The 19,336-nt window shown below is 37.4% G+C and overlaps 3 protein-coding genes across 7 annotated transcripts; 1 reads left to right on the top strand and 2 right to left on the bottom strand.

Moving 5' to 3' along the window:
* Nucleotides 1-356: 356 nt before the first annotated feature.
* Nucleotides 357-9,587, top strand: LOC122014674. Of its 2 annotated transcripts, none has more exons than XM_042571024.1 (3): nucleotides 357-527; nucleotides 1,592-2,485; nucleotides 7,430-9,587. In XM_042571024.1, the coding sequence occupies exons 2-3, from the start codon at nucleotides 1,592-1,594 to the stop codon at nucleotides 9,230-9,232; spliced, it is 2,697 nt and encodes an 898-aa protein (XP_042426958.1). In that variant the 5' UTR covers nucleotides 357-527; the 3' UTR covers nucleotides 9,233-9,587. The 2 variants fall into 2 exon arrangements, with proteins under 2 accessions (XP_042426958.1, XP_042426959.1); XM_042571025.1 differs by having other exon boundaries at nucleotides 1,330-2,485.
* A 216-nt stretch (nucleotides 9,588-9,803) lies between these two features.
* Nucleotides 9,804-11,974, bottom strand: LOC122014676. Of its 4 annotated transcripts, none has more exons than XM_042571027.1 (9): nucleotides 11,822-11,974; nucleotides 11,587-11,707; nucleotides 11,431-11,517; nucleotides 11,226-11,353; nucleotides 11,051-11,147; nucleotides 10,886-10,963; nucleotides 10,432-10,657; nucleotides 10,131-10,354; nucleotides 9,804-10,064 (listed from the first exon to the last, which is right to left on the bottom strand). In XM_042571027.1, exons 1-9 carry the CDS (start codon nucleotides 11,929-11,931, stop codon nucleotides 10,023-10,025), a joined length of 1,113 nt encoding a protein of 370 aa, XP_042426961.1. In that variant the 5' UTR covers nucleotides 11,932-11,974; the 3' UTR covers nucleotides 9,804-10,022. The 4 variants fall into 4 exon arrangements, with proteins under 4 accessions (XP_042426961.1, XP_042426964.1, XP_042426962.1 ...); XM_042571030.1 differs by having other exon boundaries at nucleotides 11,814-11,944; XM_042571028.1 differs by having other exon boundaries at nucleotides 11,772-11,902.
* A 780-nt stretch (nucleotides 11,975-12,754) lies between these two features.
* On the bottom strand, nucleotides 12,755-15,471 carry LOC122013497 (exopolygalacturonase-like). Its single transcript, XM_042569774.1, has 6 exons — nucleotides 15,334-15,471; nucleotides 14,871-15,170; nucleotides 14,502-14,791; nucleotides 14,164-14,410; nucleotides 13,840-14,064; nucleotides 12,755-12,904 (listed from the first exon to the last, which is right to left on the bottom strand). The coding sequence occupies exons 1-6, from the start codon at nucleotides 15,469-15,471 to the stop codon at nucleotides 12,755-12,757; spliced, it is 1,350 nt and encodes a 449-aa protein (XP_042425708.1).
* Between the last annotated feature and the right edge of the window lie 3,865 nt (nucleotides 15,472-19,336).

Here is a 19,336-nt window from a genome sequence, read left to right as displayed (position 1 = left end):
GAGAAGTATTAATTGAAAATTAGAAAAAAGTTATTTTTCGAAATGACTAATCGATTTGACCCATAAAAATGTTTCACGAGATAAATTTGAGAAATCTAAAATTAATGACACTGAATAAATACTCTTATTAAGAATTGATCTCAGATATTTTTATTTGTTACGGGCCGGTCAACTTCCTTTCTTTTTATAATTATTGATTTATCCATTACATTAATCATCCAAAAAACCGGTTGCTACCTGCCTTATGATTGAATGCAAAGACGGGACCCACTGGCGCAGTCATTTTTTTTATTTATTAAATGAAAGATAAAAGAGCTTTGTAAAAAGGCCTTATTTATTTCAGCAAACTTATTGAAGAGGAGAACGAACTCCCCCACTATTATTATTTTCCAAGTCTCTTTCTTGCCTCCTCGACTCCTTCTCGTCGCGCTCCTCCTCGCCCTCTCCCTCGCTCTGCTCCTCTCTCGTGGATCGGTTTGTTTGTTGAAGGCGAAGATAAGTCGTGACCGACCTCTGTCTAGCGATCGGTATACCATTTCCTGTACCTTTGCTTTCAATCTCGTTATCGTTTTCTTTTTTTTTTTTTACCTTATGTGCTTTCTTGTTAGTAAGCTTTCTTGTGTCTGCTTTTCTTGACTATGTTCGCGACATGATTCCGGATGTTCTGCTAACGTAGGGAGTTGTACGATTTGTTGAATTATCATGGAAATCCTCGTCAAAAAGTGTTCTTTCTTTGAATGTGGATCGAGCAGTGTGTGTGGCCGATGGTTTAGTTCATAACGCCTCGGAACTAGAATGATATACTTGATGATTGCAGGATCTTATTGTCGATTGCTAATTGATTAGCTTGCTGTTCGACTGATATCATCGTATCAGGGTTTCATTGTATCGGCGTGTTGTTTTGACTGCTGACAGGAGTCGTCGGCATGTTCTTCATGCTGCCTGTTAGGCTTGGTTTCTTGGTCGTATATCTCCATTCCCAAAATTGGTCCGTGGGATTAGTCTTTCTTGTTTTACCATTTTTACTGAGTTGAACCATATCCTTCTATTAGGTTTCAGGTGATAAAAATTTATAAATGATTAGTTTTTTTTCAGAACAAGTAAAAGTAATTTTCTTTCCCAGCGTTGATTTTTGTTTTCAAATTCCCGCTATTTCAAATATATGCGTCTCTTGAAGAATGCTAGAGTAGAATAGATATTCTTATATGTATCTGACATCCACCCCCTTTTCTGACTTACATCCATATTCGGGCTTTTCTTTGATGCATGAGAATGCTATTCACAAGTTCCTGATATTTCCTAGTTAATGTTTTAATCAATTTATTTCAGATCAATTAAATTGGTGAAATTGGATTTAGCTTTTCAAGATCTGGTTGGCATATGAGTTCTATCCCTGGATAATTCATCCATATAAATTTCACATCTTTATTGAAATCTAGTGTCCCTGGACAATGTCTGTGATAAATTTCACATCTTTATTTAAATCTGAGTTGTGTTGGTAAATCAACAACTTAATTATTATTTGGGCCTTTCTCTGCAAAGTTGAGGCAATGCACAGGCGCTTGACCTTTTCTAGTCAATGTGATGACAGATGGATTCTTGCGAAACGAACTGTGTTGAAGAAGAGCACATTGCTGACATGTTTTCTGATCAGTTACCTTCATCAGATTCCCTTGTCAGAAATGGTATTTATGATGAACCATTGATATCCCCTCGCATAGGAGATGGGTACCAAGTAGGCATTCCAAATCTAGCAATAGAGTCACAATCATGCCTTACTAGTATCAATAGCATTGGTGCTATTGATTATCATGCCAGAGTAGACTTAGCCATCCCCATTATGTGGGTTCTCCACATGGATGATGCTATCAAAGATGAACAAGAAGGAGTTTCTTGTTCCAGCATTAGTGCCATTGAAGGTGGGTCAGTGAAGCACTCAAGCACTGGAAAAGTTGAAGATGAGTGTGTTGATTATACAATAACTGTAGTACCAACAGAGAATTCAAGTTGTCACAGCGTAAATCTCCTTGCATGTAAAGAAGAACATACTGATTTTGGAATTCATATGGAAGAACCTGATGGATCTAGAATCAAGGGAAGCACTATGTCAGATAATAAGGCACACAATGATGTTCCTTTGTTGCAACCTAGTGTCAATATCTCTTACAGTCCCTTGCCTGGTACAATATCTTCCTCTTGGAGTTACAATGAAACACAAAGTTTTCTCCTCAGCCTGTATATCTTTGGAAAGAATCTTGTCCAAGTGAAGAAGTTCATTGATTGCAAAGAGATGGGAGACATACTATCCTACTATTATGGAAAGTTCTACAGATCTGATGCATATCGCAGATGGTCAGCGTGTAGAAAGCTAAAAAGTAGAAGGTGCATTCTTGGCCACCGGATTTTTACTGGATGGAGGCAACAAGAGTTCCTGTCACGTGTTCTACCTAAAGTGCCAAAGGATGCTCATGATGCTTTGTTGGAGGTACTCTTTGACTATTCCAAATACACATTGCTAATTCTGTGATAATTGCTAATAGACTTTAGGATGCCACTGCCAATTTAAACTTGTGCATTGATTAAGTAAGAAAAATATACATTTTGTCTTTTTCTTTTTTATCACTGATTATTCCTGGTACTCGTTGCTAATTATGTGCTCATTGCTACCAGACTTGAAGTGTCATTGCTAGTTTATACTTGTGCGTAAAGCAATATGTTATATGAAGCAAGAACAACATTTCCTTTGTTTCTTATTTATCATCTCTTTCGAAAGGGAGCCTGTGGTGCTTATAGTACAAGGGAAATCCTTGTAGTAGAGTATAAAGAACCTATAAGGAATGGGTTTGTCTAGGATCGGCTGATTTCTTGCTTATTCCTCTTGTGATGTGGCCTTAGTAGAAGAAGGAGAAACAATGGTCGATGGCTAAGGTTCAATTGGTGATATTTGGGAAGAACTGAACATGCAAAGGCAACTCAAGTGAACCTGAAAAGGGATCATTGAATCCTTTTGTCACTTTAAGTTCTCCCCCAACAATGAGGGTTCAACTACAAAAAATAGGGAATATATTCATATATTGTTGCATTCAGTCAGGCAAAGGATTGTCTAAGAGTAGCTAAGAAAGCTAAAATTGTGACCTCTTGAATCCAAGGTATTTTTATGTTGTTTCTAAAAGGTGGATAATGGAATTACATCCGAGTGCTTTATAAGAAGACTACATTACACAATTCTAGGGAAGTGATTAGATAGTGTCTAGATCAGACTTTTATTAGCAAAGGTACTAGAAGAATGCCTTCTATAGGAATAATTGAGTGACAATAAGGAGATGTCATTTGTTTTTTTCTCGGAGACCTAATATCTTAAGGGTTTTCACACAAGATGGCTCATGAAAAATTCCAAAAAATCAATACTTAATTCTTAGGAGTCTCCTTCTCTTAAAGGGATCCACACAAACTAAGCTATGGAAAAACAATAACATCAATATTCCTAAAAAAACAAGGGAACATAGTCTGGAGCATAGAATACCGCTCAAGTCTATTGCTCAAACAATATCTTATTTGTGGATGGAGGACATCTAAAGGAATTAGGTGAAGAACAAGCATGAACCAACCATATATTCTTGGAGCTGTTAGACTTCACAAGGTAGTAGCCAGTAGGGGTTGTGCCTTTACCTAGCAAGCCAACTTCCACCTAGAAGTTTGATCCTGAAGAAGAACACACTTAGTAGAGACAAATCACAAGGCAATTTAGTTTTTTTGTAAGATTGTGAATGAAAAAAAGGTTCGTCATAATATTAGGCATTCAGTGAGAGTCATGATGGATATCACTTTAACCAACAACCACTGTAGGTTTTCCAATCATCAAGGGATTGTTTTATGAGCCATGCATCATCACTCCAGAATTAACTATCCTACCCATTGGGTCTCTGTCTTGATTGGAGGATTCATGAGGGTCATCTTTGCTTTCTCAACTTGTGTATTTTTCAATTCAGTCTAACACTAGGTCCTTTTTCATGAAAATGAAAGTCTATTTCTCTAGTATAAGACTTCTTGCAGAAAGTATACCAAAGTTCTTCACAGCTAGTTGATTTTGATGAGCTATCATAAGATTTCATTCCAACTCTTATGCCCTCCTGTTGCCAAGTTTAAAACATGTCTGAATCACAAGTTGAGCTTTGGACATCATATATCTAGACAACGGAGAATGTTTCATTTAAAGCTGACAATTTTTCCTTTCAAGAATTTGCACAAGGGCCTGATCAAACTGAAATCCATTTGCCAATAACTTGAAGATGCAATCTTTTTTCTCTTGAAGAATCACTTGAGTATCTTCATGTGTAATGAAATTTAAGTTTCAATGTAGATCCATCTTTTTACCATAGATTGGTTATTAAATTGTAGTAACAATAATTGAGAGAATACGTTGCTGAGTATTTCATGTCTTAGTTTCAATCTTATAAATGACTGAGGTATCTTGGACTATTGGGAAACTCATGTACATCATCTAACAAATCCCTTTGGCAGTTTCTAGTAACCTATAGTTTCAACTTATTATTCATATGGAATTAAGCAACCATGTCATGATGATGGCCCTCTATATACCAAGTTCAGAACTTTTTTATCATTGCAACTCAGTGTTTCTCCAACAAGTTCATCAAGCGAGGGTTTAAACCTCACTTTTGATACTGGTTTTCATCCTAGCATTGAACAATATTGTATTGGCGTCAACTCGTGTTGATACACAATATCAGTTGACATTAGTTTGTCCTTGTTGTCCCTACAATTTTGCAAGAAAATAACTTGATCCACCACCACTCTCAAATATCTTAAAATACATTCGCCACTCTATAATCGCCCCAATAAGGTTAAAACAATTAACTTTTATGATTTCATATTCTGCATGCATATGACTAGATTGTCACTGTTATAATATTTTCTAACCTTACTCAAGTTTCAATAAAAAGGTCTGAAATGTTAAATATCTTAAAATTTGACCTGTTGAAACTATATTTATATTATAAATGAAAGATAATACTAGTTTTATTTAGTATGTAATTGTTTCCAATATACGTGTTTATTTGCTCTTTGTAACGTAATGATCTGAGCTCTTCATCTTCCTTAAATATTGATAAACAGTTTTTTTTTTAAAAATTTCTCAATGTAAAATTATGGTTGAGTCGTTGAAAATCAAAGGTATAGCAGGAGACCAAAGAAAAAATTTAAATGTAATTACATATTATTTTAAGACTGAATATTACTAGTAATATAGCCTTGCAGAATTCAGTAGAAGGGCAATCCAAATGTAGCTGATCACAAATAGACGGGACTGATGTAGGTTGATGCTGTTGATGATGAAAATTACACTTTCAAAGGAACTAGTATTTGAATCTTGGAAACGTGAATTTAAATTCATTTGCTTATTTATTTATTTATGGTCAGAATTCATGTGCTTATTCATAATTTCTCTAAATCATTATTCAGCTAATGCTTACACATATAATTAGTTTGGGACAATTAAGATTCACTTCCAAATTAATTTTTCTAGCAATTCTATTTTATGTTTATCGTGCATGCATGATAGGCATGATCATTGGTTATATTAGGTACTTTGAATTTGTATTGCATTTACATCTATACCGCTCATATTAGTCTTTTTGCCACATACATTAAGCTTCATATTGCTTGTGCAAGATCTGTATAACTCATATCGCCTCATATTTGTGACATGTAAGCATGTTTAGTATAACCTTTTTTGCCCATATACTGGACTCCATATTATCAAAGTGATATGTCTTGCTCATATCTATAGATATACCATCAGACTTTAATTGCTTGTTCTTTCCCTCTGATTGTGGGCTTCAAAAGTCTTGCCTGCTGTAGTAGTTCTATCTAGCCAAAAGATCAATGTCTACTTTCTAGAGTTAATTAGAAAAGTCTTGCCCTCTTAGTGACAATGTTATCTGCAAGATATCTAACCTCGTCAAACTACATTATCCTTATTGAGCTAGAGTCTACAATTGGCAAAACAAGTTGATATCGATACAGAGAACTGGAGATACATTCGATAATAGTTGAAAATTGATCTGAATCCATTGAAATCTTGTTAAATTGAAAGTGAATATGGATGGAATCAAATAAAAATTTGGTCAAATTGAGATCCCTTTAAGAAACTTATCCGATTTAGCCTTCCCTTTAATCCAGCTCAGTCCTAGATGGCTCACATGAGAAAGAGAGATGTCGTCCTCTTAAATTGCTTAGTCTCTCTACAACTCAACATTCACCATGAGATCAAGGATCATTCATCTAACCTGAGACTTCATGCCTCGCCCATCTTTCTTTTGCTCACTTTTAATCGAGTGAGGTTATTGTGTATCTAGAGAGGATATTATACACTTTTACAGATTGAGAGAGAGCACAATAAACACTCCATCAACAATGGTCCTAAAGTTGCTCTTCAACTAAAATGGAATTCAAATGTAGTTAGGGACCTGAACATTGAATATTAACATAATATTCAATCTAGTGTTGTTGAATAATTTATACTAATTTAGTGTCTCAAATTCTCAATGTGAGATTGTTAAATCTTCATTGAGCACAGCAAACTACAACCATGCCAAAGGAATAAATCAATAGTAATTGTGGTGCATCTGCCACGTGTCTGATGCCGACTCTAACATAGGTACTAAAACTAAACAACTAAATAATTTAGACATCACATCCAACAGCCACACCCGACAACTGGGGTTCTCATCAAAATAATATGGCTAGAAAGCTAATACATTGAGTGCGAAATATGAGCGGAGTCCTAAATCATGTGGCACATCAAATATGTATTCCTCATGAAGAACAACTTATCCATATTATAATATTTATATCATATTTGTTTTCTCATATTTATTATATGCCATATATTTTTAATATTGCCAAAATGAATACGTGGTACTACCACTTGATTTGCTAGTCCAATCAATGAACAATGGTTTCTTCTATTTCTTGAAAAAAAACTACACAGGTTATCTATTGACTTGTGGGATATGCAAATTGCTTTATCAAGCGGAGTAATAGGTGTGTTATTAAACTTTATTTCCTCTTATACAAATTTGTTACAGGGAAATGATCAAGAATCATTCTTAACTGAAGAAACAACTCTACAAATTACTACAAATTTGTGACATAAGATTTGTAAATTTAAAAAAAAAAACAGATTAACATTTTGTAAATGTATTCAGTTTGGCTGTCACTGCTATACCAATTTCTGTGCTATTGTTTCTGTTTCTTCACTCTGGAGCTACCTTTCAACATTTCCAATTTATTAATAGACCTCAGAATTAAGATCGACTATTCAGGATTAAGTGTCATATTCTATTTTCATTATAGTTTCCTACTCAGCAGAAGATATTCTCCACTGAAAATTGCAACACATTTTTTCCAGGCCATAAGTATATTCAACGAGGGCAGAATTTCCTTGAAGGAATTTGTCTGCACTTTGAAGACAACAGTTGGTATGCAAGTTTTGGTTGAAACCATCGGAATTGGTACGGGAAAGCATGATCTCACTGGCATCATTTTGGATTCAGTTAGATCAAATCAGATATTATCTGTTCGCCCTGAGATACCTGTTGGCAAAGCATGTTCTTCTCTTTCTTCTGGAGACATCATCAAGTTTCTGACAGGTGATTTCAGGTTAAGCAAGGCAAAGTCAAATGATATTTTCTGGGAAGCAGTTTGGCCTCGTCTGCTAGCCAGGGGTTGGCACTCAGAACAGCCCAAAGATATTCTTACAGCAAAGCATTCCTTGGTGTTTCTTATCCCTGGCATCAAGAAATTCTCAAGAAAAAGGCTTGTGAAAGGAAATCACTACTTTGATTCTGTTGCTGATGTCCTAAATAAGGTGGCTTCAGACCCCAGACTACTTGAATTGGAGACTGAAGGAGGCACAGGTACAAGCATAACTCAGGATGAAATTGACTGTTCCATTAATACCAAATCTGACTGTAATGGCCATCTTGATCACAAAAACCATTCCTATCTCTGTCCTAAGGTACCAACATCTAATTCTGAATATATGAAGTTCACTATTGTGGACACAAGTTTAACCCTCGGCGAAGAACCTTTCAAGCTGAGGGAACTGAGGACTCTGCCTGTTGACGCTGCCAATAACTATGACCCTTTAGCCAATATAGGAGAAATAGCAAGCGATAGTTCAGAGGATTCAGATGATAGCTCATTGGATGGTCAAGGAAATTCTGATCCAAACTCATCTGACAACAAGATGGCTAAGCTAAAGTGCAAGGGAATCAGCAGACAGGCTCTTCACTCTGATCCTTCTGAGAGTGAGATTACCTTTACGAGCACAACAGTGCCACATAATGAACATGTCTCAAGTGATAAATGTGTCGAACAAATTAATGAAAAGTTGCCAGTAAAAAATTCAAAAAGTGAATCCAGCCGCAGGGCTAAGTCTGGTCAACATTCTTATTTAGCACCTATGGCTAAACGCAGGAGATTAATTGCTTGCAAGTATGAAAGAGCTGGTCGCCGATCGTACTCTATTTCAAAAAACCATGCCATAGAGGAAGGAGTTCAGCTAAAGATGAGTTCACAAGATCTAGATGATGATATGGTGGCAGTGCCCAATTCTTGTTGCGGAGAAGTCTATCCCAATTTTTCAAATAACATCAGTCCAGATGAGATGGACAATTGCTCTTCTAGGGAAGAATGTCGTGGTAGTGCTGCTTCATTTGATGGAATGCTACAGTCAAGAAGTTTGATCGATTTAAATGCACTACCAAATGTTTCACAAGAATACGAGACAGGCGTGCCTAGTAAGTCAGAAATAGGTGGCACTGAGCAGGAGTTAACTATGGAGGGAGTTAGAGAGTCATCAGAGACAAGACAGCAGCAGGATAGTTTTGGTTCCATGGAAAACTTTGCTGGAGCTGCTGTTGATCAACAAATTTCCACTACTTCTCGAAGGCAAAGCACCAGGAGCCGACCTCCAACCACCAAGGCTTTAGAAGCTCTTGCATGTGGGTTTATTGGGACAAAGCCGAGAGGCAGGGATACAAGGACTCTAGTCTCTGGTAATTTGACAAACAGATCTCGTCATCTAAAGAGCGTTGAAATGATGTTATCAGCTCCGGCTAATTTTAACGCTGATAGTACAAGCACATTAAGTGAGCCCTGTTCCCAGCCTGATGACATTGTAACTGAGGAGCTGTTTGGGGTTCCATAGCTGAGTGTCTTCAGTCTCACCGAATTGGGCGTAGATTCAAAGACTTTAAAGGGCAATGAAGCAGCGTGATTCTTCACCTGCTCCTGTAACAGGAGCATCCAATTTTGTAACGAACAGGTATTTGTCAAAAAGAGCCCTTTTCTACATGTACTTCTGAAACTTGTATTTGTAATGTCGCAGTATCCAGATGTTGGTATTACACATGCGTCATGAGTTCTCTAAAACACTGTCGACTTGCATTGTCCCTGTAGTAACTGGGAATATATAGTGGAGAAGCAGTATCCAAGACTGTCAAGTAACTTCAATGACTCCAAGTGTATGATTTAATTTCATGATCTCTAGTGGAACTTCGGAACATTTTTGTGATCGGAAACATGCTTGTTAATTTGAGAAAACAAATTGCATTCTTGCTGGAGCATTTATAATTGTGGAATAACTAGACAAGACATCAATTGTGGACGCTCAACAATTTGCACTAGGGATTCATCCGCCGTTACGTTATTGCAGACTGCATAAAATAGGGAAAGTTTTCTGATGAATGCTGAAAGATTTTTCTTGAAAAAACATTAAGTTTTATTGAACAACTGCTTCCAATTATTGAATTTACCAACCTTCAAAATTACAATCTGAACCTAAAAGAAACACGAAAAGAAAAAGGAGCAAATTACATTTACATGCAGAAGATTGTGCGATCGGCTGATATAGCAGACACAACCAGTAATCCTGTTTCAAAGCGTAAAATCAGTAAACTCGCAGTTGACAATGGAACTCTGTAAATACTTAAGACCCCTCATGGCCTCCCCACAACATCACCAGGTTCGAGTACAATATGCTGCAAAGTGAAACACGTTTTAATCAGCAAAAGCAATCAGGCGCAATTCAGAGAGTTAAATGGTACCTTAATCTGTGTCCTGTTGTAGGTGTATGTGACATGTACTAAGCCGTCCATTGCCTGTATGACTGCTGGATAGGAAAACTCCATGTCCAAATCTTCCTCCAGTGTCAGAATCTCATCCCAGGAATCACCATCATCCGTCGATGAGGTGACTTTGAGGACACCCCTTGATACAGTGTTGTATACTAGAACAAATCTTCCATCCCTCAGCTTCACTCCGTCAATGCCTATCAAGATCATTGTTCAGCCCATGTAAGGTCAGCCAAGACACGACGATTGGTGATCAAGAGGCTAAGCAACATGCCTGAATTCGGATTAGGCAGATCAGTAGGATAAGCGTGGCTCCAAGTCAGCCCTCCATCGACAGACTCCGACATGCAAACCATGTTAATACCCTCAAAGGATCTCAGCAGCAGCCGGAGGGTGCCTTTGGCAGTCTCGTAAGGCACTGGTTGAATCACACTGAGAGTCTCTCCTTCGATATAGATAGGCCCATACTTCTTCCATGATCTACCAGCATCTTCTGTGACCTACATTGCAATACCATGAGCTCAAATCAGTTTTAAATCCTTTCTTTCTCGGATTGTTTAGGTTAACTCGTGCATATTAAAATGGTTAGAATGCTAATGAAATATGGAATCGAGTAAATGAAAGTTGTTTCTAATAGTTCTTTCAGATCATAATAAAAAACGTTTATGGTAAAACGGTAAAGCATGAGTAAAGGTCGCACAGCGAAAATAATGGTGCATCAGAATTACCTCCATCCATGCTCCCCAAGAATTCCAACTCTCCACCGATGATCCACAGAGAAGGCGACCATCTTCCAGCAAGATTGGCTGCATTGCGATTGTGGTTCTTTTGGTTATGCCATTAACTCCTCTCTGGATCATTATTACAAGTGGGCGATATGTGTTGGAATTCACCTTGTTCTTGGATGGGCCGATAATCCCCGGTGGGAGTTGTTCTCGCTTCGACCAAGTTAGTCCGCCGTCGACCGACCGCTTCATGGAGCCGCTCCATCTGCGAGTGATCCGATGAATGAGCGTAAGAACTGAAGGAGCTCAGAAAAAAGGCAAGCAGAGAAGAGAAAGGTCTCACTTTTGGACTTCCTGCCCAATTTTGTAGAAGAGCAATAGTTCACGGGAGGGCAGCTGAAACAAGACAGGATTCCACATCGGCACTTGGGGTTGCTCGTCCGCTATCAACGGCGGCTCCCAGCAACCTTCCTGCAATCGAAACGGAGTCAAGCGCAACGCTTAAATCGAAGCAGAGTTCAACGACTAGAAGACGGAACACTACTGACACTGTATCTCTGCAGCCAGATCTTCACATCGGGCGCACCCTCGTACGATCCACCAAAGTAGGCCACCAGGAAGCTGTCCTTGTCGACCTGTAGATCGAAGGTTGAATTGAAGCACAGAGAGAGAGATAGAAGAGAAAGAGGGCCATCTCTCTCCACCTGAACGATAGTGGAAGCGTGGCAGCTGTTGAAAGGGGCGGCACCCGCAGGGAAGGTGAACTCCTGCTTCAGGATCTTCCAATCGCCGCCGCCCTCCATTGGCCGTTGTGTTGCGCCGAGCCTGCAGCAGCGGTGTCGGATTAGGGCGGAAGTGAAAGCCGCGGAGGTGAAGGAAAAGAACCGACTTAGGAGACGGGAAAAAGAGGGCAGTGGGGGAGCTGAGTAACCGCCTAACCGGCCGGAGGAGGCGCAGAACACGAGGAGAAGTGAAAGGAATCCCGTCGCCGCAATAGCCGGCGGTCGATGGGGCACCGCATGGAGAACGAGTTGTAGTTTGGACTCCATCGTTACGGTTCAACTAGGCCTGGAATCGAATCTATCTGAACCGCAGCCCTCTGCGACCGGTCCACCCTTTTTACTACGATCGTTTTTTTTATATACTCTTAGAAATTTAACACTATTAAAGGCGGTAAATTAACATCACTTGTGAAAATTTAAAGGATAAAAAGAAATTAGAGGCATATGATAAACACAAGATTTTAAAATATCAAAAACTCTCTCGATTCACATTTTTATTGCTGAAATTAGATTTATTGATACACATGTCTATTTTTATTTGTTATTTTTGTCTTCCCAATAAGGCAATATTAAATTGCTCTTGACAACTTGCTCGAAGTTTGCATGGTCTTCTTTTCGCCTGCACTCCACAGATCTGTCTACGTGACAACTTAGCGTCCGCTGTACGATAGCTCCGGGGCGACCTCCGTCATCAGTAACGATAGAGTTGAAGGTTTTGTACGATAGCTCCGGGGCGACCTCCGCCATCAATAACGATAGAGTTGAAGGTTTTGTACAAAATGGAATCATCGTTTAGGATTTAGAAAGAACGTTATCTATTGGAATGCATAGTGATAACACTCACTATGCAAATTGCAGTCTTTGCGGCTCTTTTTAGTGGAAATGTAAGTCCCATAGAAAACCCAATGTCATCAAAAAATAAGTTTAGTCTCGACTATTTATTTACTATCTCAATCTGATCGATTCCAATGATAACACAACAGAAATAAACATGCCATAACGCACTGGCACTGGCAGGAGATCTTCACGCATAATAATATCATTTAAATGAAAAAAATAGAAGAGAAACAAGGGACATAAATCAAACCCTTTATGGCTTACTATTTCTCCCTCCTCTATGCTTGTTGATTTTCCTTCCTTGGGAACGGGCATAAGGCTTGGTTTGCCTGTGTGGAACTGGAGGCGCCTTGCCTGAGTCCTTGACTGCCTCTCTAGCATTCTCGGAGCCCCTCGCAGGTACCTGTATGCAGATACAATCCAACATTTTAGAAAAAAAACTGTTTTAGATGTTAAAATATTTAATAGAGCTAAAAGAATGCAGCAAGTTTAATTTCATAGAATTTTAATTAATATATTTTTCAGCAGTTGCATGATAAATAAAACTACTATGAGCCTAAGAATAATCAGACAAATGCAATGAATCAATATTATATTCATTCACTGGAAATGAGTTGCAAAGAAGATGCAAAAATACAACTAGAAGAAGAACTGGAGCTTCTTCATACGGATTTGAAATTAAAGGCCATTCCTCAAACCCTTCATTTTATTAGCTTGATACATTTCATTTAGACTCTGAAATCTTTATTTCTTTCCAAATCACAAAATCAACGCCTTTACAATGGGAATAACAAGGATGAGGAGATAAGTTTCTAGTGTGCTCGCAAAAACACTTTATCTTGTGATTATACGTACCTAGCGAGGTCCAGGTAGTTTCACTTTGACTTTTACATCCTTGGTTAATCAAATTGCATAGTTCACTAGTCTATACCATCAACTAATTCATGAAGTTTATCTTTATGCTACTCTAGTGTTAACAACGTCGATTCAAGTTAATTTATACGGCCACTTTTTGCTAAATCACTAAGGAACAAGGTGTGTGAAATGGAGTTGTCTTGTTTAAAGGCCTCTTCGCTCGTTTAAAAATTAAGAATAATAAATCTTGAATGTGGTTTTAGAGTCTAGCAAATAGACCAAATCAGCTGATGAATTAGTTTACTTCAATAAAGGACTAGGCTTGCATGGCCTATTTGAGTTAAAACTTTTGTCTTTAATTTGGCAGTACTTAATGCTGTCGATGCAATTCATTCCTTGCAAACTTGATGGACTTTACTGAATGGAATGCATCCATGAAATAGCACAATAAATTAATTAAGATCTTAATTTTCAACGGTTGACCTTTTTGACACAGGGATCAGGCTTCTGAGTCCCCGCTGCAGAACCCTTTACATTGGAGCAAGACGACAAGGTCGTACTAGACTTGGCATTGTTTGCCATCGTCAGGCTGATCTCCTCCAGAAAGACGTTCTCACAAGGCACGCTCGGGCTGCAAAGTAGCTTCACTGCCATAGGTCCATTTGAAGTCCCTCTTATTCTTTTGAACTGTACGTTACGGATCTTCACCTGAGATGGCTGCAAGAACATATATACATATCGCGCAGAAAGGTAAAACGTCAATCGAAGGACAAGTTAGTTAGTTTGCACAAATTAGACTTTGTCGACTAATTTTGGTTTAGGTCTTACTGCTCCAGTGCATTTAGAATCTGGACAGTATTGTTGATCGATGAAGATGGGGTTGGAGACGTTGTCCATGACGATATCCTGGAATGTGAAGTTGGACGCTTGGCTCGGTGGGGAACCAGGCCAAGTCTTGATCCTGACTCCGTTGGTGGTTTCCGAAAGCGAGCAGTTCCTCACGTGCACACCGAAAACGTTCGCCTCGTCCTGATACTTCCCAAGACTTCCAATGCTGCGGTCGACATTAAGATTAATATTGTAGCAATGGTACGGTGGATGATCGATCGATCATCAGATCAGGAAGGATTATATTAATTAGTCACCTAATTCCATGGCCAGGGCCGCATCTGACGTTCGCTATGTTGACGTTGGTGGCGCCTTGCCCTATTGATATGCAGTCGTCGCCTGTGCCAATGTGGAGGTCGGCGATCTTGATGTCGGTGGTTCCGCTTATGTGGATGCCGTCGGTGTTGGGGCTGTCGCCGGGGGCTGTTATGTTGAGGTGTGTTATGTTGATGAAGGAGCTCTGCTGGACGCTGATATGAAACCCCTTGCTGTTGAGGAACGTCAAGTTGGCCAGGGTCATAGTGCTCACCTTCAGCAACCTCAACGACTACATACGCAGACATGAAATTTGAGAAAATGAGACGACGATTGGGATTATATATATATCAGTGAGTTAGTTTGAGTACCATGGGGAGCTTTTTGCAGCTCGAGCAGGCGTGGGGCCAAGAGCGAGCTCCCTGGCCATCGAGGGTGCCGCCGCCGGTGATGTGGAGGTCGTCGAGGTGCTTGAACTCGATCCAGGCGGGGTAGTGGAAGGCGCTGATGGATTCGACGGCCTTCAACGTGCCGACGATGTGGACTCTGGGAGTGACGCGGCAGGGGCCTTCGAAGGATGCCGGGCCGGACAAGAAGGTGGTGTGCGCCGGGATGAGGAAGATCGCCGGCGCATGGTGCTCGCATGCCGAGTCCCATGCGTCCACTAACGCCTGTATGGAAAATTCTTTTACTAATTAATTCTATCAGACAAGAATTGGCCAATTTAATTTGATTTGATTTGTTTTGATTTTGAAAAATAAAACTAATGAAACATCTAAAAGTAATTTGAATAACAAAATGGATACTAATTCATTCATTCATTCATTCATTTACCTGACTATCATCGGTTTTGCCATCTCCCTCTGCCTCATAATCCAACGGGTTAAAGATTGCTTGCTCGAAACTGGATTTACACAAGCATAAAAGAACCGAAGCAACATAAAATGATTTCAATGCCATTGCAGAAGCCATCACCCTGTTTGCATTCAGACCCTTCCCCCTTCCCAGTTATCTCCCGAGGGAGATAAACTAAATTATTTTTTTTTTAAATTTTAATAATAATAATAATAATTAGGATGATGTCCTCTACTTATATATGGATTCCTTTGTCGATAAAAAAAGTAAAAGTTATTTTGGTTTTAAAGTCTAAATTTAGAAGTTAAAAGAGCGGTATGAACCTAACTTGAACTGTGGGTCATTTTATGCCTCATTTATAAAGGAAAATGTAAATATAGATTTATTCCTTTTTTTTTTGAAACAGCTTGTTTCATTTGCTGAACTTTTTGCCTCGAATGATGTTGCTTATATACGTAGAAATAAGACAAAGAACTCTTTTTGAAGGAATGTTTTGTTTGGTATTGGCTCCTTGCCCGATAAGGAGACAGACAAAAAAAATGTGAGATATTAGACACTCAAATAAGGATAATAAGTGTCGGCCTTTTATCTAAATGCACGTTCGACAAACTTCGCGAGTACATGAGTTTTTTTTCCCATGTCTTCCGTAGTAAAAGTAAACACAGCAGAAAATAAATCACACAGTGGAAAAAAAAATCCATATGAATTCTCATTACATATGTTAATTCTAGATGGATAAAACTTTTACATATGTCGAGATCGTCTAGTCGATTTGAGTGCGATCAATATGTTCATGCTTTTATGATATCCACACGAGCATAATCGTCATTTATCTCACAAGCACGATTGATGAATCACATAACTCACACCGTAATACTTGCTACTATTTAAAATTGAGACTTGACATGCATAATCTTATTAGATAAGAACGGTATCAAAACTATTCAACCTCCAAGTCCTATCTAATACAATATTTTTTTTATTTTTATTTCATGCATATCCAAAATTCAAATGAAAATACAACCGTGGATTTAAAACCATGGACTTTATTTGGTTTGATCTTGTTTAAAAACCAAAGACATATTAGATTAACTCATTAATCTAATATGTTTAAGACTCAATTAGATTAATCCATTAATCTAATAAGTTTAAGATATAAAATAAATTTCAAACTTAAAACTCAAGCCTACTTTATTTTAGTCATACTAAAACAAAACTCCAAATTCGATTTACTCACTGTGTGTGATCCAATAGGTTCTTATAGCATTGTCAGTGACTCTAACATCTTATTTTAAAGACACAAGTAATAAGTGATATCTAGCAAGACATTAAAAGAGTTGTAAAAAAGTCAAACCGAGCCAAGCTTTAGGGTGTTCAAGCTGATTAATAAATTAATCGAGTCAAGCCAACCTGAGCCTAAAATGAACCAAGTCTTTGAAATTATTGTTCAAGCTTGGTTTGATCTTGGTTCGTTTATATATTATCGAGCTCTCAATTCAAACTTAGCTTGAGTTTGGTTCCTTTAGATATTATCGAACTCTCAATTTCAAACTTGTTTGATCATTTAAAACTTTTGCTTATTTGATTGATTATTGAGCTTGATAATTTAAACTTGTTTGTTCATTTTAAAAGTTATTTTATTTATTTAACATGTTGATAAGAGTTTTATTAATGAACATGGTTCACTAACACAAATATATTCAAGAACATTAACGAGTTCAACACATATGTGTTTAAGCTTATTTGTTTAATTTAACAAGCTGTTCAAGCTTATTTATTTAATTGATATTGTGTGTATTGAATGAACATATCTCTTATCAAGCCAAATACTAAGTTTGTTCACGAACGTTTGGTTCATTTACAGCCTTAGGCATCATAGCTATTAGTTACCCAAGTGATGAGAATGTCGTAGATTCGACCTAACTTGTCTATGACTATTTTATTGTATAACTTAGTTCTTTTATTCATGATATCTAGATTGATTTACGAGGCATAGATCATATTATTCTCTCATCAATTTATGTGTTTCTTGATCTCTAATAGACTTACTTAACCAAATAAGCTCAATATGTTATACTGACTTATTTAAGTATGGTCATACATTTTAATAGTTCTACTTAATCAAAGGACTCACAAATATCTCTTTTGTTATATGGAAGAGACAAATTTCATCTATATCACTCATATCTCTCTGCATAACTTATTGCATATCCAGTAAATGACTTCATAATTAACCTTATTACAGGTGACGTTTATCATTACTAAGGTACACAACTCCTTAGGTAAGAAACCATAATGACTTGAGGTCAAAGAATTGTTTATACTAATAGTCACCATAAAAATATTTATAACGCTCATATAACAATTCATGAAACATTCTCATAACAGGTCAATTTGGTATATATTCTCTAATATATACTCATATGTTAATTTGATATCTTATATCCATGACTTGTAAGATTAAATCATCAATTAACTTATATGCTAGCCTTAATGTATTAATATTGCCCTTGTGTATTAATATTTGACTAGAAATAATTAAGAATAACATTCTATATATTTATAGTCTCTCATAATCAATTCAACTAATTAATATACTATAGAATATAACCTACCACTTTAGGACAAATTTGCAGATACAAAGTAAATATAATACAGTAGTCTCATATCAATCATTTCATGATTGACTCTTAAAGTTGACAAACTTCTACTAGCACTAGAGTCAATTAATGAAGTACCTAATACCTAGTGATGTAATGTGATCGTCCATCATGTTTCCTCTATGCCATAACCTTCGCTAGTGGATCCGCAATGTTATCATCTATCGGTGCTTTGCATATTTTTACATCTCCTCTATAAATAATCTCTTGAATGAGATGGAACCGCCAAAGTATGTGTTTGGATCGCTGATGAGACTTAAATTTTTTTAGCCTATGCAATAGCCCCCGTTATTATCACAATAGAGGTCTATTAGGTTAGTTATGCCAGAAACTACATCAAGTTCTGTAATGAACTCCTGACTTTACTTGTTATGAATATGGACATTTTGAAAACCTCTAATATCTGTATATTCAGAAATTATTTAAAATAATATTCCTAGCTTCCTTACTAAAATAGTTATACCAAAACAGAACTACCCATGCAATAACTTGAAACTGAAATCACTAACACTAGTATGGAAATATCAACTACCTAATGCAGAAACATGAACCGGAAGATCTTCAATTCGGGTTGTATTATCATCATCTCGAGCTTGCTCACTTGTCAGGGTCTCCTATCTCATTCATCTCATCACCTGAAATAGTTAGGTCTGTGAGTCTAAACACTCAGCACATTCAAACCATGATGAAGTAATCGATACATATAATCGTGTGCACAGAAATGAACCATACTAGTCATGACTCCTAACTTACCACATGTAGGACATAAGCATAAACATACATGAATATAAACATAAACATAAACATAAACATAAGCTTAAGTTTAAACATAAACATTAACATAAATATGAACATAAGCGAGATCTTAAATATGAACCTAACGTGAACATAATCATATCATCAACATAAACATAACATGAATATAAATATAAACATGTAGATAACATAGCATAGACGTATATGTGAACAAAACATAACATAAACTGCTATGCCTTTGCCAAGAAGTTGGCTTGTTTCTTCTTCATCCACTGATATTCTTCTTTATCTTTCGAAGCTGTAAAACAATATTTCATAATTATTAATAATTTAAAATCTATTTTAAAAAATACCTCCATCTTTCTCTTCCAACTCGAGAATTTCCCCTCGAATTTCGGTGGATAGATGCTTGGTTCGATCATCTCATGTGCTTAGTTCGGCGGTTAGTCCTCCTGAAATGAACCCACTCTGATACCAATTATAGGACTCTTGGTGACCGACTAGAGGGTGGTGAAAGCGCTGCAAAATAAAAGGAATCTTTCTTGAACTTTTACAACTTAATTAAA

The sequence above is a fragment of the Zingiber officinale genome, chromosome 8B (assembly GCF_018446385.1).
Source record: "Zingiber officinale cultivar Zhangliang chromosome 8B, Zo_v1.1, whole genome shotgun sequence".
NCBI classification, from domain to species: Eukaryota; Viridiplantae; Streptophyta; class Magnoliopsida; order Zingiberales; family Zingiberaceae; genus Zingiber; species Zingiber officinale.
This window is presented reverse-complemented; position numbering and strand designations above follow the sequence as displayed.

Bases quoted from the DNA above. Each gene is read 5' to 3' on its own strand.
- LOC122014674 (XM_042571024.1), top strand. From the start codon at position 1,592: ATGGATTCTTGCGAAACGAACTGTGTTGAAGAAGAGCACATTGCTGAC. The intron at 2,486-7,429 runs GTACTCTTTGAC...CATTTTTTCCAG, and splicing joins CTCATGATGCTTTGTTGGAG to GCCATAAGTATATTCAACGA.
- LOC122014676 (XM_042571026.1), bottom strand. From the start codon at position 11,931: ATGGAGTCCAAACTACAACTCGTTCTCCATGCGGTGCCCCATCGACCG. The intron at 11,518-11,586 runs GTGGAGAGAGAT...TTCGATCTACAG, and splicing joins ACGCTTCCACTATCGTTCAG to GTCGACAAGGACAGCTTCCT. The intron at 10,658-10,885 runs GTAATTCTGATG...ATTGCAATGTAG, and splicing joins CTTGGGGAGCATGGATGGAG to GTCACAGAAGATGCTGGTAG.
- LOC122013497 (XM_042569774.1), bottom strand. From the start codon at position 15,471: ATGGCTTCTGCAATGGCATTGAAATCATTTTATGTTGCTTCGGTTCTT. The intron at 15,171-15,333 runs GTAAATGAATGA...TTTTCCATACAG, and splicing joins GCAAAACCGATGATAGTCAG to GCGTTAGTGGACGCATGGGA. The intron at 12,905-13,839 runs GTCAACCGTTGA...ATCTGCATACAG, and splicing joins CTGATCCCTGTGTCAAAAAG to GTACCTGCGAGGGGCTCCGA.